The sequence below is a fragment of the Motacilla alba genome, chromosome 6 (genome assembly GCF_015832195.1).
Source record: "Motacilla alba alba isolate MOTALB_02 chromosome 6, Motacilla_alba_V1.0_pri, whole genome shotgun sequence".
Lineage (NCBI taxonomy): Eukaryota > Metazoa > Chordata > Aves > Passeriformes > Motacillidae > Motacilla > Motacilla alba.
In genome coordinates, this window is record NC_052021.1 from 7917644 (window position 1) to 7934047 (window position 16404).

General features: G+C 38.8%; 1 protein-coding gene across 6 annotated transcripts in view; it reads left to right on the forward strand.

Moving 5' to 3' along the window:
- CCSER2 (coiled-coil serine rich protein 2) overlaps positions 1–16404 on the forward strand; it is a 96960-nt gene that overhangs the window by 44693 nt on the left and 35863 nt on the right. For 5 of the 6 annotated variants that reach the window (XM_038140285.1, XM_038140283.1, XM_038140288.1 and 2 more), the window contains 2 exons: positions 2083–3559; positions 4456–4658. In XM_038140285.1, the coding sequence (XP_037996213.1) occupies positions 2122–3559; positions 4456–4658 (1641 nt within the window). In that variant the 5' untranslated portion in view covers positions 2083–2121. The remainder of the gene's footprint in view (positions 1–2082; positions 3560–4455; positions 4659–16404) is intronic. The other variant, XM_038140286.1, reaches the window with a different exon arrangement.

Genomic DNA, 16404 nt, shown 5'->3' on the forward strand with positions numbered 1-16404 from the left:
ACTTGAATCTTCTGGGATGCAGAAATCATACTCTAAGTGGTAACAGTGCTGCTTGATAAGGGAGTTTAATTGTGAGGCTGGTGTAATCTTTCCTAGTAAACATAGCTAAAGATTAAGGAAGTTTTAGAGAACTTAATAAGAAAATTCCCCATTTTCTGGAAAACATCTGCCAGACATGATGCTGTTAAGTTTTAGTGCTTTTTTTTGATGACATTGTGTTTCAATGAAACAAATGAAACCTGAGCTTGAGGAGGTGGCACAGTAGTTACAGTTATGTAGCTAATAAAATACAGAGAAGTATTGTTTGTTTTTTAATTTAATTGTCTGAAGTGTTCTGGGCTATCAGTATGGTTTTGTTGAAGATAATGTATTGTCTTTGCCTAATCAAGGATAAATGAGCAAGAGCCCTTCCTAGAGAACTGAAAGGTCTCCTTTTCAAGTTTAATTTGCAGCACTTGGTGGAGGATTAAAGTAATCTAATTAAATGGCCTCATTTAAATTTTGCAGTCACCTAAGAGATGGTAGACAGATGTGAAAAGGGAATTATCCATAAAGCATGCAAGTTAAATTAGCAGCTTTCTAATTTAACTTTTTCATTTTGGAAGATTTCTTCACAAGACTTGCCTTTTCTTTAGAGTTAGGTTATCTTCTGAGGAATCTGCACTGTGATGCTTGCTGGGAGTGAATTCATCAGCATGTTAAAGGCTATTTTTTATTCATGGAGTTATTAAAAAAAAGGTGTACTTTATTGTATGTAGTTGACATGAAGTAAAGATCTTTGATGTTGCTATTAAAGCCTGATGATATTTTCCTGTGCAAGGATGCAGGCAGGCAAGAAGTCTGACCTCAGACACCTCAATCCACATGCAGGCAGGTGTCACACACGGTGAATGAAATGTTCTGCTGGTCCCAGGGGGAAATACTTGTGTCCTTCTTTGCACACCTGGGTGAGGGCAGGGTCTCCGGTGTGCAAGAATTCACTGAGTCTTTGAAAAGTCAGGATTTGTGCATTTCAAAATGGAAATGCACCAGCTGCAGAATGTGGATTCTGATGTTTTCACAAGTTAGGAACCCCTAAATGGCCTGTCTGCAGTACCTTTCTCTTTCTGTCTTTGTAATGTAGATCTGCTTCCAGAAGTACTGCTCTGGGGCATCCTATTCACTGACAAATCCTCAGGGTATTTCAGTTTGCATTAATTTAATGCCACTTCAATATTATCTCTGATTTTATCTTCAATTTTATCACTAAGAATTTAAATGTTTCTTAGTGAGTCTTGCAGCTTGGGGAGTGATTCACTTTAGGGTAATGCTTGCTGTGGTTACACAAGATATTCTGTGTGCTTTGAATAAGTAGCACTTTTAAATTCACTTACTAACACTGACCTTATGCAACTGTTGCACTGTACCTCAGGTTTATGTGTGAATAAGATGATTTCCAAAATAGACTACAGTCTCCATAGAAATAGAAAACAATGACTAGTAAATCTTGATTTGGGGAGATCCATAAGGTCTGGGAACAAAAAATGTTGTGGTGAGATGCATGATGAGTGGTTATTTCCTCTATTTTAGGCTTTGGGGAAATGGAAAACAATCTCAAAAAATTAGCTTTTAGACAGATTTTACATTATCATTTTTGCAGATTTATGTTGCTGACCACAGGTTTCTGCTATGTCATATTTGTGGCTTTTTAAAAAATATTTAATCTTAAGTTTTTAACTTAATAATTGTAACCGTTGAAAAGTTCAGTTTGTTGCTGCAAATGGGTAAATGAAAAAAAAACTGAACAAAAAAAATCATCCAATCTCTTCTGAAGTTTATTTTATAGATTACAAAAGGAAAACAAAAAAAATATGGTTTATATAGAGTATGAAAGTTGGGAGAGGGAGCTGTCACCTGAGGAACATATTATTGCCACATAACTGCTGGAACTCTGGAGTTCACAAAATGTGTCTGGATTACTCTTTATCAGCATGGTGGAGTGAGGCACAGAAATCTGAGAAGCCTATAGCTGCGAATGTATAGAAAACCTTGTTTAATATGTGGTTGATTCAGGTTTAATGTGGTTTTATTTTCCTTTCTTAGATTCAAGCACCCTTCAAGGACCAATGTACCCAATAGCTCATGGAAGAAAAAAATCAAAACAGGACAACCTTGGTTTCCAGGCTACCGAAATATGGAACGAAAACTTTAGGGGCTGTTTTGCACCCTATGCCAAACGGGACGGCTGTGAACTTAGCAGGGAGTAATGGTGGCAAGAATTTCAGCAAGCACAATGGCACTGTTGGAATGTCTTCCTTTGCTTTCAACTGGAAAAAATCAAATAAATATCAGCTTAACGATCAGAATGGGAGAGAGGCCAGCGCCAAACGCAACTCTAATGAAAAATTAATTGATTCTGAGAAGTACCCTCAATCTCAGAGAGCATTGGGCAATGATGAGCTCAGGGTGGGTTTGAACAGTACTGCTTCGGTTGTGTCAAAAGCAGCAAAGCAAACCAATATGTTTGTATCTTCTACTGAGGAATTAAATCCAAAGTCTATACCTGGACTCTCTAGTTCAGCTAAATTCACCAAAGGTACCCTGTCAGGAAGGACATACTCTGGACTCAATGCTCCAAGATCAAATTTAAATGGATTTTATGGAAATCGGCCAGTGGTAGGTTTGCAGAGACCTAGAGCTAATTCTGGTGCCACAAGGACAAGTTCAGGAGAAAGCCTGGCACAATCTACAGACAATACTAGCAAGGCTTTTTCCTGTGACAAAATGGTAAGATCACAAAGTTTTTCACATTCCATTCAGAATTCTTTCCTTCCCGCTGCATCTCTAACCAGGTCACATTCCTTTAACAAAGCTGTGGATCTTACAAGGCCTTATCATAGTCAAAATCTCGCTGCCAGGACGTCTCAGAGGTCTGCTCTGCTGTCAAGAAACGCGTGTCAGTTGGATGTACCCAATGGAAATGAGCCGATGAAGTATGGATTTACCAGACCGTACTCGGCTATGTCAGCTCCCTGTTCCAAGAAACCCCCACTGTCAAATGGATCTGGGTCAGCACCTTCCTATGGATACAGATTAAGTCGGCCTTCTCTGCTGAAGCCTACCAGGCAGCGCTTTGCTGGGAATACCGTTGTGGATGGCAGCAAAAGCGTGGCTCCGGACACGCGCGTGGTGGAGAGTGCAGAGATTTCAGCAAACATCAATAGAGCCGTTGATAAAAACAGCATTCTAGAGAGCAGGGCTCAGAGAACAGAACCTGCTGAGGCCCTGCATGAAAGTCTGGCAAAACATGGGTCAAAAGTGATGTGCATGAGCGATGATGGAGATGAAATATCTATATCTTCTTTGTCATCCTCTGAGAAAAACGATTTGAGTGAAGACTTCAGTGATGATTTCATAGATATAGAAGAGGCAAACAGAACTGTACAAATCCAGCAGAAGGAGAGCTGCCTTCAGGAATTAGAGTGTGGGAGCAGAACGTCCATTGAGCCGTTCACGTCTCTCAAGGAAGGTGGAGGATCTTGCTGTAATGCTGATGACTGGCTTGATATAAATGTGTCTGGTAAATACCTTTTTTATGTTCTGCTTGAAATTTTAGGTGCTAAATCAAAATTCTGTAGTGGTTATTAAGTTATTTAATGTATTTGTCCATTGCTTATGATTTGTTTCAGAATGGAACTGCTCTGTGCTGACATATTTGTTTGCTTGTGCCTTTTCTGCATTATAGTTTTTTTCCCAAGCATTACTTTGAAGAGCTTTTCGTGATAAAAATGAAGGTGACCTCCTTTAAACACATTTGTGTTGTGGTTGTGGGATTCCTCATATCCTTGCTATGCCATTCATTTTCTGGGTTGATGATATTTTAAGAAAATTTCACCTCGTGCTCCCTCCACCTCTGTAGGCAGAGAACAGCTGTAACTGCTTCTAAGTAGTGGAAATAAGTGTAGGATGTGTAATTGAATTAGTTCAGTTATAAACAGGATTGTTACTGGGTCTTTTTTTTTTTTCTGATGCATATTAATTCTTTTAGTTGAAGACACAAGAAGATGCTTTTGAAAGTCACATTTTCAAATCTTTGATGGGCTTCTCATGATAAAAGGTTTTTTGAGAGTTGTTGCAATTGAAAGACTAGATCCAAAGGATATATTTTTGCACCCACCTTCTAATATGTTAAAGAGATGCAGATTTCTAGAAAGCAGCTTCCACAGTGGGTGAATTAGGGCAGTGTAAAAGGTTAGCAAAGACATAGGTTGGAAGATTCCTTGGTTGTAGCTGCCTAACCAGCTTGAGCTTTTCCCCCTTCTGGGATGAGGGAACAATACTGTAGAAAACTTTCAGAAAATTTGTGTTACAGTACAGCTCCAGCAAAGGTAGCACACGTGTAACAGGCATTTTAGCGTTTATTTTTTTGAATATTGGATTGTTTTTGTAATCTTAACTGATGCTGTTTTCTTTAAGCAGTGGATGACAACAGTGAAAGCACAAAACACACTACTGAGAATGTCATCTCTTCAGAGATGAACTACAGAGCTGGCTCCTCCTTTGAGCTTTCTCCATCTGACAGCTCTGACGGCACATATATGTGGGATGAAGAGGGGCTGGAACCTATAGGAAGCGTCCATCCGTGTGGAAGTTACGACTCTTCAGAAATGAACAGCATAGTATGTATCTGTATTCGTAACTTACATTATTACAGTGTGTTGAGTTTTTTGCTTATTAAGTATATTTTTTAATATTAGTTCTTTTTGAAAAAAAAATTGTAATTGTTTCCTCTTTCCGCTGTAGTTGATTGCTTTGTGAAACTTCTTGTTTAGGAATTCCTGTTTCTGGACAGATGACCTTGATCAGGCTGTTTGCACACTTTTTTCTGTCCTTATTCTAAAGTCAGGACAAAACAGGTCCTTTCTTATGCAGTCTCATAGTAGTGCTCACAAAGAGTAAAGGAATTTGATTTCTGCAAAGCATAGGTTCTACACCTCCTAGCAATCTCTAAACATAGAAGTGAAAAAGCCAGACAATAGCTGTTGCCTCTGTGGCTACTTGCATTTGTTATTGTGTAGTGTGTGCTCATAGGGCCCTTGTAAGCTGAAGCAGATATTTGATTTCTCTCTTCATTCTGTGATAGCATCTTTGAGGTAGAGACCTGGCTGTAGCTTACTGTAGCAGGGCTCTTTGTGCATCTTCAGTGGGATACACAAATGCAGCACAACCTTTTTCTTGCTGCTAAACTCAAACTGATGTGCAAGAAGCATCTTGAAGTATGAGGAGAGTGGATGAAGAGTTGTTGCTGTGCTGTGATCCTCCATCTGAGATCAGGGAGCCAGCCTTGGAATTTTAGTGGGCCTGAAGAATATTCTGCCTGTCTGCCCTGTTTGTACTCCTTTATCTGCACAGACTTCTGAACCAAGCAACTTGGATTTTATTAACATGATGTTAAAAATCGGAAGGTTTGAAACACCAGTTTGGTTTAATCAATGCGTCACGCCTCGTGTGTTTCAGGCGTGTTGGGTGCTGTGTCACCACTGCCAATTTAGTAATGTAGATAGTGCTTTCAGACTTGGGCACAGATAGGTAATTATATTTTTTGTGTGCAACTAAATATCAATTCCTGATGTATTTTCAGCTGCTTGTGGTATTGTTTGTTCTCTGTCTTAAATGATGATGTTGGGATCTAGTGCTTGAAAGAGTTTAGCAGTGGTTATTAACTTTTTGTGGCAATCGTGACCAGCTTGGAAAAGCTGTTAGAGATTATTGTAGTGTGAGTTTTGTAGCTTTATTGGTGTTTATAGGCAAAACCCAAGTTTCATGGAGGCCACTGCAAAAACAAACACCCCTGTCTCCAGACACAGGCATGCACATGCCAAGAAAGGAGGGAAGTTTTTAAACTTTGTTCTTGGTAAGTTTTAAACATAGGTATTTTGATACATACTCTGAAAAGTAACAAACAAATGGAAGGCGCTTCTTTTCCTGTGCTTTCAGAGTATATATGTAGGTTTTAATATGTGTTGCCCCTGTGAATTAATTTGTGCATGGAAATGAATTTCTATTGAATCAATGAGCTGATTGAGAGAAGCTGTTGTAAGCAGATGCGGAGTAGAGGTACATTAGAAGTCTTTGATATTCTTGTTCACTATTTTGGATTATTTCTTTGTTAATTGCAAGTAAACAGTTTTTAGAGAGGGCTTAAGAATGGAAGACTGTATTTACTAGTTTTTGAGGAAGTGGAGAAAGGAGATCTTAAGACTTGATGTTGAATCAAGAAGATCACGTATTGTTTCTACCCATTTTGATTACTGTACTGTGACATTTATCTGAATGAGAAAAGCATCAATAGCACGTTTTATTTATGCAAGGCAGAAATGTATTCACAGTAGCTTAGGTTTTGAGGGGGAAAAATGTAGCTCTGAAGTGTTGAATTGCCTCTTAGAAGTGGGCATTTTTTGGTTGTTGTTTTCTTTCCTGTACTTGTTGGTTTTGGTAGCAATTATGATATATTTGATTTCTTTAGCCTAAGGATTAAACAGTGATATTTTCTAATCTGAAGATGCAGGAGAATTTCTGATGCAGTTTTTCATTCTTTCTGAAAAATAGTACTCTTGAGTAGGTTCCTGTAAGCTTTTGTTTCATGTTTTTCCTTTTCTCTGCAAGCAGAGAGTAGAAAGACAAATAAGTGAAGGCATTGAGAATAATTATTGTGATTAGTCAACACGTCAGATGTTTTGATTGCTGGGAGATACGTGATCAAATTATGCAGTTTCTATCCTCTCGTGTGGTGAGTTAAAAGCAGTTCATATCTGTGTGTCAAAATCCAATTGATGAGAGTCAGATTTAAGAATTTGGAGTGCTTGGGCTAATGCCAGCCAGCCTGCCCCTTGGATTTAGTATTTCCAGGGCAGTCACCAGAGCAGTAGTTCTGGAGTTCCTGTGGCACCAGGCTGGGGTGAGTAGAAGCAATGTGGCTGAGGGACAGTTCAGGGAACTGTGTGCTGAGTAATTGGTCATGTTTACTGCACAATTGGCCTTTTTCTTCCTCATTGCCATCCTGCTGTCGTTTTGGTAGTCTTATAAGCTGTATCCTTCTTAGTATCAACAAATACTTAATGCTAAATGCTTTTCCTAAGCTTTTCCATAGATGGCAGTGCAGCCCCCACTAGGGTGATCCTAGTTTAGGAGTGTTTGGACCATCTTTGAAAGGGCAGCTTTTGCAGAGGGGATTTTAACTGGGCTTCTGAGATGAGAACCAGCATAGGAAGGCAACAGCAGGAACTTGCTGGCCTCTGAAGCTCATTGTTCCTTTTTGGGGAGCAGAAAAGTCAATATCTTTGCTATTCTCAGTGCATCTTGGTTTTAAAGACATGGAGATGAAGAATAAAAATAAACTTGGCCTCTTTTAGTACAGTCCTTCTGTTCTTTACTAACTGAGTGAGCTGCTGTGGAGAAAGTATGTAATCCAGTATTGGAAGTTTAAGAGTCATACAAATCTAAGTAATGTCACAGGGAGGACTTAGAGCTTGGTAGGAATATGGGGGGTTTTTGTAAGGATGAAATATTTTTATTGTCTAATTGCATAACAGAAAAGAACTAATTCACTATCCATGTTATTGCCCTACATTTCCACTTCCGAATGGAAATTTTGGTCATTTTGGATAACTTTCTTAGTGCTTAACTGCTTTCAAATTTCTAAGCACTGATTCTGTCGGTGCCCTATATAGTTTTTTCAACAGCTGGTCTTTGCTGCTGAGCACCAAGTTCAGTTCTGTGTGAGCAGACTGATGCTTAGCAGAGCAGTTGATGGCTCTGTAGCTTAGCAGGAAGGGCAGTATTTATCCATAGGTGCTCTCACTTGATTTTAGCTGTGCTGTTTGCTCCTGTCCTGGGTTTTAGTCGGTGACTGCAGTGCCTAATTCCTCTAGTGCTTCATGGCAGAAAGCTGCTCAGCAGTGCGAGGTACAACTCCTGGTTGTAGTTTAGTTTTGCTAGACTTTTGTTTTCATTAATTTTTGTCTGAAAATACTGTTCATCATACATGCAAACACTGTGTTCTCAGATCGCATCCTGAATGGAGTCTCTTGGCTCCTTTGCTTGCCCTCTCTTGTAGCCAAGTTTGAGGTGTTTTCTCATCTCCAGAACATTAAGTAGACACGTAAGAGACAGAAGTTTTAATGTGTGTTTGTTCAGAGCGAAGCTCTGTTCTTGTTCTGAGGTATCTGCTTGTTTTAAAGATGCTACAATATTCTAGTGCTCAAAGTCTGCATGAAGTCAAACTTTAAACTGAACACATTCCAGTAATTTTGGCTGCTTTCTCTAATATTCTCAAGAGAAGAAGTTTTTGCAATGTGATTTGTGGGTTTTTTTTTTTCCATTTCTTTTCAAGCAATTTCATTTGGGCCAATAGGTTTGGACAGGAAGCTTTCAGAGTGTTCCCTGTACTGTCAGATTGACTCTTTTTCCTGTAGGCTCCAGTAGCAATGTGAATCTTTGCACTGTATTCATTTTTCCTGAAGTAAATAAAGCCAGTATTTTTGGGTATGTGCAGAGTGAACATCAATGTAATTATAAGGGCATAGGATTATGGAATAATAATTGAAATCTGGCTTGAGGAGACAGATGGGTTTTAACTGCTTTGCTGCTCTTGGGATGAAATCTGGATCTCACTGGAATGAATCAGTTTGACACATGGCCAGAATTTTAGCCAGAGTATAAAATAGTTACATTTTTCTCTTCTTCCAGGCAATTTTTGAAATCTTATAATATTTTTGTTGTTGTTCTTTCTTATATTTTTTCCCCTTTGTGACTGTAACTTGGGCAAGGGCAGTTCTGAATTAATTTTTGAGACTGGGCAGAATGCTTTCTGGCTCCTGAAACGTTGGTACTCAGTGAAATATGCTCTACTCATTAGAGAAAATGAACTTGCTGAAATAGAATTGTTTAGTTCACTTACTAATTTCTTTCATTAGTTATTTGCAAGTAATTTAGTGTTAATTACCTTAATTTTTTTAATAATTCACTTCTCAAAATAACTCTGTAGTAAGGTTTAAATTGCCAGTCTGATGTCTCAAATGAGCAATTTATTAATCTGAATTCAGACTTGTAATGTGTGTTGTTCGAATACATTTATTTTCTTTACTGTTTTCTTTATTTCCATTTATTTTACTTTTTTGATATTGCCTTCTACACATCTTCCTTTCTTCACTTAAACTTTCTTTTCAGGAGGTTAATGCCAAAACACTAATTCTTGTTCTGTGAGAAGCTGGGCTTTTTAAACTTTGTGATGTTTGGTTACAGCTGTAATGAAAATAAAACTTCAAGTAAGCTTAAGACTATGTAAAAAGTATGTAATATTTCCTCAACACAAGCTTCTCTTTTTTGCTATAACTTTCTAAAAGAGTAGTCATGAAATGAGTCCTTCAGGTGCAAGCTAGTTAGAAGAAGCACACATTAAAAGCTTTTTGTCTAATGAGCCAGCTGAAATTCAGTTCTTTTTTCTCTTTGCATCCTTTAAAGAACAATGGAGATCTTACTCAAAGCAGAGAACAGCATAAAAAGATGCATATTTCTTGACAGGCTGTACTCAAATGAACAGTGTTGACTTACTGCATTTCCTCCTCTCTTAGAATACAAAAGGTGAGGTGAATAAAGAGAATCAAATGCATTTTGTGCTCCCAAGATGCTTCCTGAAAGTAATTTGTGTACTTCAGTTGAGCACTTCTTTAAGAAGTGTCTGAGTTTGTTCTGTACCTGAAAGCAAAGGGTGATTTCACCTCAATCAGTGCATTTTGACTGAAATTGAACATGGCATTGATAAATACACACTTCCAATTTAGTATATGGTTAGAGGTTTTTGGATTTTTTTTTGCTAGTGAGTGTGATACAGTGAGAACTGATGACACTCTTAGATGCCCAATACTCCAGTGAGGTTGTGAGGTTGGAAAGAGAGAGAAGGCATTACTCTTGTGGTATAATGATTTAATGAAGTATAATCATTCTAATCTTAGGGAATCTTGTTATATACCCATGTTGGGGTGATTTTGATTTTGAAGTGGCTGTTGCCTTTTTGCTGCCTACCAAGCCTGTAAAACCTCAGAGATTTTAGTTTTCTTGCAGCTGCCAGGTTTTATCTGGCCACTGTTGTGACAGGAACATAGAGGAGGAAACTGGGCAACCTCTCCCTTCAGGTGTGTGAGGGGATACCAGGATTCATCAGTGTGTCAGAGGAATGGGACTGTGAGAATGTGCATGTGACTGCAGTGCCAGTGAAGGGGAGGAGGTGATTTTGTCTGCCCCGGAGGTATTCAAACAAACCAGGGAAAATGCACTTGACAAGTCACCTCATGCAGGTGTGGAGGTGTGTATGGGCAGCGATAGAAATCCTCAGTGGCAGATACTCCTCACTGGCTGTGGGCACACTCCCTCCTGGGAGTGACTGAAGCAAACCCAGAGAGTCAGATACTCTGCAATTTGTCCCAGCATAGAGGAGAACACCTTTTATGGCTACAGAACACATAGCATCACTAATGTGGAATGGTAGCATGGAGTTCTGTTTTCTGCTTCTGCTCAGAGAACTTTCATTATTTACCTTCATCACCAAAGAAATTCTGTCCTGTAGGACAAATTGGATAACTCATTGGTCCTTCACACTCCTTTACTTGAAAGCCTGACTTTTGGGTTAGGCCAGTATATCTCTTGGCAAGAGATAGCACAGTAACACATGAGGTCTTCTGTGAGGTTTTAGCTTTTACTGATGCGTTCTAGAAAATGGCAAACAATGTGTGAAGTTTTACTTGGGATACAGAAAGATTTCTAGGAAATACATTATCTGGGAAGCTGCCATTTCTGTGGTCAAACTTCCTGCTCAGGTGTATATATATAGTGATTGTGGGATTGGAATCCAATACACATGTCATCCTTGAAAGCTGTTTTTCATTGGAAGCTGCTTATTGGAAGTTGCTGTAGTTGGTAACCTCTGTTTAAGCTTCTAAATTCATGTCTAAGTTCCAGGTTCTTTTGTACCAATATCTTCATGTCAAGTTCCAGAATTTGATAAAATTATTCAGATTTACTTAAATTCTACTGTTCTACCTTCATAGTTTTCATTTTTCCAATAATACAAGTACAGAAATTTGTTGCAATTGTTTATCTTCTTAATTTCTAAGAAGCCTATGCCTAAAAATGTATGTTTGGAAAACCACTAGACTGCTTGGTACTGATTGCAAAGCCTCAAAAGTCAGTGTCATCTTTTTGCCTTTAATCTTCATTATGAACAGATAATATTTGTGAACATACTGAACTAATGGGAGAACATCCTTGAGTAATATTTCCACCATTAAGTTTTTAGTAGAAAACTGCAACTTACAGTCTGTATTGTTGCTTGTTAATACAGAACTAAGGGCACAAACTCATATTTCAGTGTGTTCTGTCAGCTCCTCAGCCATTCCTGTGGTGGAGTTTGCTGGCAGGCAGTTTTCTGCTCATGGCAGAGAAGGGAGATGTCATTACATTAGAGACTGATTTTAGAGTGAAAATAGCCACCATCTACTGTCTTACCTCTGCTCCAGTCTTCAACTTCTTAGTTTAACTGCAACAGCAAGGAGAGGTGGTGGGAAACAGAATTACTTAATGAGATGGCCCTTCTGTCTGTCCTGTGTTAGGTAGGTGTCCCTACTGTCAAACATTATTAGGAGGTAATATGACTTATTACAGTGCACAAACCTCTTGTGATACTGGTCTGAGAGACATGACATTTGGTGAACATCCTTTTATGGCAAATTACCTTTTTTTCCTTTGGGAAAGCTTGTATGCCTTTGAGAGCTGCATCCTTCAGAACTGACACAGTAAATCTTCTCGGGCTTTTTTGGCTGGAAAAACCAAGAAAGGCAGCTTCACTTCTACTTATGTGTTGTGTTCATGGCATCCATTAGTTACACCTTTGGGTTTGTGCCATGGAGAGAGTGTGGCAGCTGCTGTGATGGTGTGTGAAATATGAGAGCAAACATTGGTAGAAGTTAGCACTTGGTTCGTTTCCTAGGCTGGTAAGGGAGGTTTTCTGTATGAACTGGTAACTGCATCTCCACATGTGAGCTGGTTCTGAGCTTTTGTGCCCTTGGCTGATGCTGTGGGAATGCATCAGGATGATGTGGCATAAACACACTTCTGCAGTAGTGCAGTAAGCGAAGGAATGCTTCCCGTGTTGTTAGCAGCTCATGGAGAGATTGGTCAAAATAGAATCACCCCAAAGTAGCTTGGAGATATTTGAGGATTGTTTTGCTTTTAATTAGAAACAAGTATATTAAGCTGGCTGTCTAAGAATAGAACACATTAATTCTGTGTAACGTGTCATAGTCTGGTTACTCCGAAAGTCTCTTAGGGTAGAATTAGAGCTCTTGCACAGAGGGAACAACTGAGCTTCTGGTACAGCCATGCCCATGCTGTTCCTCTGAGGTTATTGTTTGGTTCCTTTCTCAGCTGGGAATTATTTGAAGCATCTATATTTTCCTTAAACCAAACATTATACATTTAATACAAGTGCAAGTGACTGGAGTGAGAATCACTCACAATCATTTCTGCCAGTTAAGAGTAGCTGTAGCAATTACACATTGCTTAATAGGGTAAAATGCTCCATTGTTGGCTAGATAAAACTGTAAAAGCAATGCTGAACCTCTGGTATTGGTAGCCTTTTTGTGCAAACAGACTGGAAGCAGTGAGAAGGAAGAACTGCTTTTCCTCCTCCCCTGCTCTTCCTCTGTCACTATTTATGCTCACTGCTGACTGCTTTCTGTGATTGTGTTTGAAAGTAAACAGGAACCTCTCTATTTAAAAGCCTATTAAAAAAAAACAAAAAAAACACAAACCCAAAAATAGAAAATATTTTTAAATTTTGCTGGAGTTCTATAGAAGGATGGTTACAATGCTTCCCCCTTTCAGCTTTCCTCATTGCTGGAGGCTAGATGGCAGTCAAGGAATGCTGCATGTGGCAGTGGGTGTAGCTTGGGCTGTGTGTTTGAAAGTGCTGTTGGTTATGAATTGGTCAAGTCTCAACAGAACGGCTAATATTTCTGGCTTTCCTTTTTCTCTTCTTTTATTGTGTTATTGAATTTCAGATTTTTTACACAGTCTGACATCTGATTTTATATTTTAAAAAAATTTTAAAAGCCAGCAAGTGTAGATGCTTTAGTTACAGCATGTAATAACTTAAGCTAATAATTACTTCCTCTATACCTTCAGTAAACCTAGTTAGAACATTGCAATGCCTCTATAAAAATGTTTTCAAGAATAGTAAATCTCTAAGACTGTTCTACTTAACAGTTAAACCAAAAGCGCTTTGGATTTTCCAAACCAAGTTGTTGTTGTGTTGCCACAGCAACCTTCGGTTACAGAACATGGACAAAATTACAAAGTACATGTTTGGCTGCTTGGCCTAGTTATCTTCATTGTGGCTTGTACAGTGTACTCCTTTCCTCTCCTGTCTTTGGTAACCTGCAGAGTTCTATCCCACCTCTTCCCTGGGTGGTTTTCTCTGTTTTAAGGACTTCATTTACAGTGGGTTTTTCTCTTCAGCCCTGTAGTACACTATGTGCTTTTCCTCTGTCTGTGTTTTCTGCCTTAAGAGTTCTGTTCAGTTCCTATATAATGTGGCCTTTTTGGAGACTTCCTATTTCTTTTTTTATCTCTATCTCAGATGTTGTCAAATGCTGAAAATAGCATTGAAAAAGACCCTGGAGGTTTCCCTCTTTTCTTCTGTCAGCCTTGCCTTGTGTTTGACTTTGGCAGTTATTTTTTAGCTGCCCTTCAGATGACTGATTTACTCAGTCTGTTTTCTGTTTGTTTTTAAAAGTCACCTTTTTTTCATTCCTCAAGCACCTGAAATGATGGTTTCTTAGTTTTGGTGGTGCTCTCAAATACTTCACTTGAGTTTTTTGGCCTGCTTCTCCTGTAGTTCTTTCCCTTTACTCACACTTATATTCTACTGTGGTCTTTTTTTCAGCGTCATCAAAAGCAAGACCTAAGTCACTAAATCAGTAGTAAAAACAATTAGTTATTTTCCTTTAGCTGTCTGCTTCCTAAAGATGGAGCAAACAAGTGAGGTCTGAGATCGTGAGTTATGGAAATGTAAAATGTTGTTCCTAATGCTCACCATCAGTTCATGACTCCCTCAAAGCAATTGGTTTTCCTGCAAAATATCCTAACCTAACCTAATGCAAGTACCTGGCATTGGTACTTGGAGCTCAGGCTCTTCTCAGTTCTGGTAACACTCTCTGAAATTAGTTGAAGGCTTCGCATTTCTGCGCTAACCTCAATGCCTGACTTCATTTTTGTTAAATTCCACTGTAATATACATTGTGTTATAAACTTCCACTAGTCAACATTTTTATGTTTAGTAGGGAGAAAATGCAGATATCTATCTATCTTCTATTTTGGGCACTTTATGCTTTACTTTAGTTGCAATACAATACTTTATGCAAGAAGTGGGAAAGCTGAGAGTCAGGCCTCTTGCCTAGGTTCAGCTGTTAAGCTAAATTGAACTCAGATTGGTTGGTGGACTGAAAAATAGCACTCTTCAGTTTAAGAAAAAGCTTATGATGCATCTTGCATGAGGAATTTTTGGAAACTGAACTTTTTGAGAAGAATGTTTTGCACTCCAATTCATTATGGTGAGCATTACTTTATAATGAATCTTGAAGTTTTGCTCCAGCAAAAGCAGCTCTTCTGCATAGAGTTCCCCAGTCTTCAAAGCAGTGGTCTTGATGTTGTATGCCTCTCTGGAAAGGGGTGCTGGGCTCCATGCCTCCAGCAGACTGGGTTAAATCTCAAGCTGTTGTGGGTGAGCTGTTGTGTGTGCCTGCTGAACCTGTGGTAAAACACAGCATCTGGGGACAATCACTCCAGAAAGGATCTGCAGAGCATTGAAGTGAACTTGCTGAAAGTGGTATGTCACATATGGTGTGCCTTGCCCTTTTACCCTTTCCCCTTCTCCTTGTGCAGTATGAGAGTTCCCTGCACTGGGGTGCTCGAGTTCCTCAGTTCTTACACCAAGACTCACAGATGATCTGTCTCACCTCATGCTTTCCCTGTTCTATTGCAGGAAGCCAGCAAAGCACTGCTGCCTGTGTGCAGTGGAAAAGCTTTGTGGAGAGAGAGCTTGGGGACAGCACTGTAGCTGGACCTGGGATTTCAGAGTCCCAGACTCAGTCTCTTCCTAGGTTGTACCAGCTTGAAAATCTAGTGCTGAATCAGCTTTGTGAAAAACATACCCCTCTTAATATACATTACTCTTTTCACCTATACAAATAGAATGGGATTCTTCTTTTTCTGTGACTTGTAGTAATTGCTGGAACATGTTACATTCTCTAGAGTTGGAGCTGATGCACTTGGAAAGAATTTCTTTATTTCCTGTTCTGTTTGAGCTCATTGCCCTGAATCACTTCATGATGCCAATTGCTGTTAAGCACACATTATTAACTATGTTATTCCCTTGTAATTACCTGCAGTTCCTTATGCAGTAGAAAGAATAACAGTGGAAGTATCTAAATTTTATTTTTTTAATGCACTAATGTGTTGATGAAACTTGCACTTTATCTTATGGCTATTTCAGGATGACATTGCTGACTCCTATTTGTATATTGTGTTTCCCAAGTGGCTCACAGGGGGAAATGCTCAAAGTGAATTCACACATGGCCCAGTGATTACAAAGTCTTGGTATTTGCAGTTGTGGGGTTTTTTTTGTAGCATGGAGTTTCCTTTCCTCAGTGTGGTGAAGAATGTGTAATTAGGGAAGCATAATGAAGTGTGCTGTTGACAGGAAAGTATGTCTGGAATCTCAAATACTGACCTTCTATGACACCATTACACTTCCAACGTTCTCATTCAAAGACAGTAAGGTGGCTTATCTAGGATTATTAGTAAAAATTCTGGCATATTGTGCTTTTATATTGTGCATTTTTAAATGCATTTGCACAGTGATTGCAAAGCTTTTCCATTTTTTTTGGTGTTTGTGGCTACTGTTTCCATTTTATTTGTCATGCTCATTAAAGTTCTTACAGTAGACGAAAATAATGCTTGTTCACACTAATTTGGGAGATGAAAGCATGGCATAGAAATAATTTATCAACTAGCAAACCAAAACTGCCTCTCAAGCACGCCTGTATTTTGCAGAATTGTTTGAAAACATATGCATTAGTTTAAAAACTCCTGGTTCCTGAATAAATGGAAGCAAAAGTAGCAAAAATATACAGGCATTTTGTTGTCCCAAATATTAAATCCATGTTTCCTTTAAATAACTTCCATTTTTTTTTTGTGAAGCTTTTTCATAGTTGGATTTATTATAATTTCCAGTGCCTTGCTGTGTGGGTTTTCCTGATTTTTCCTCTAAATGCACAGAATGCTATTTGTGGACAAAGCAATTCAGATAGG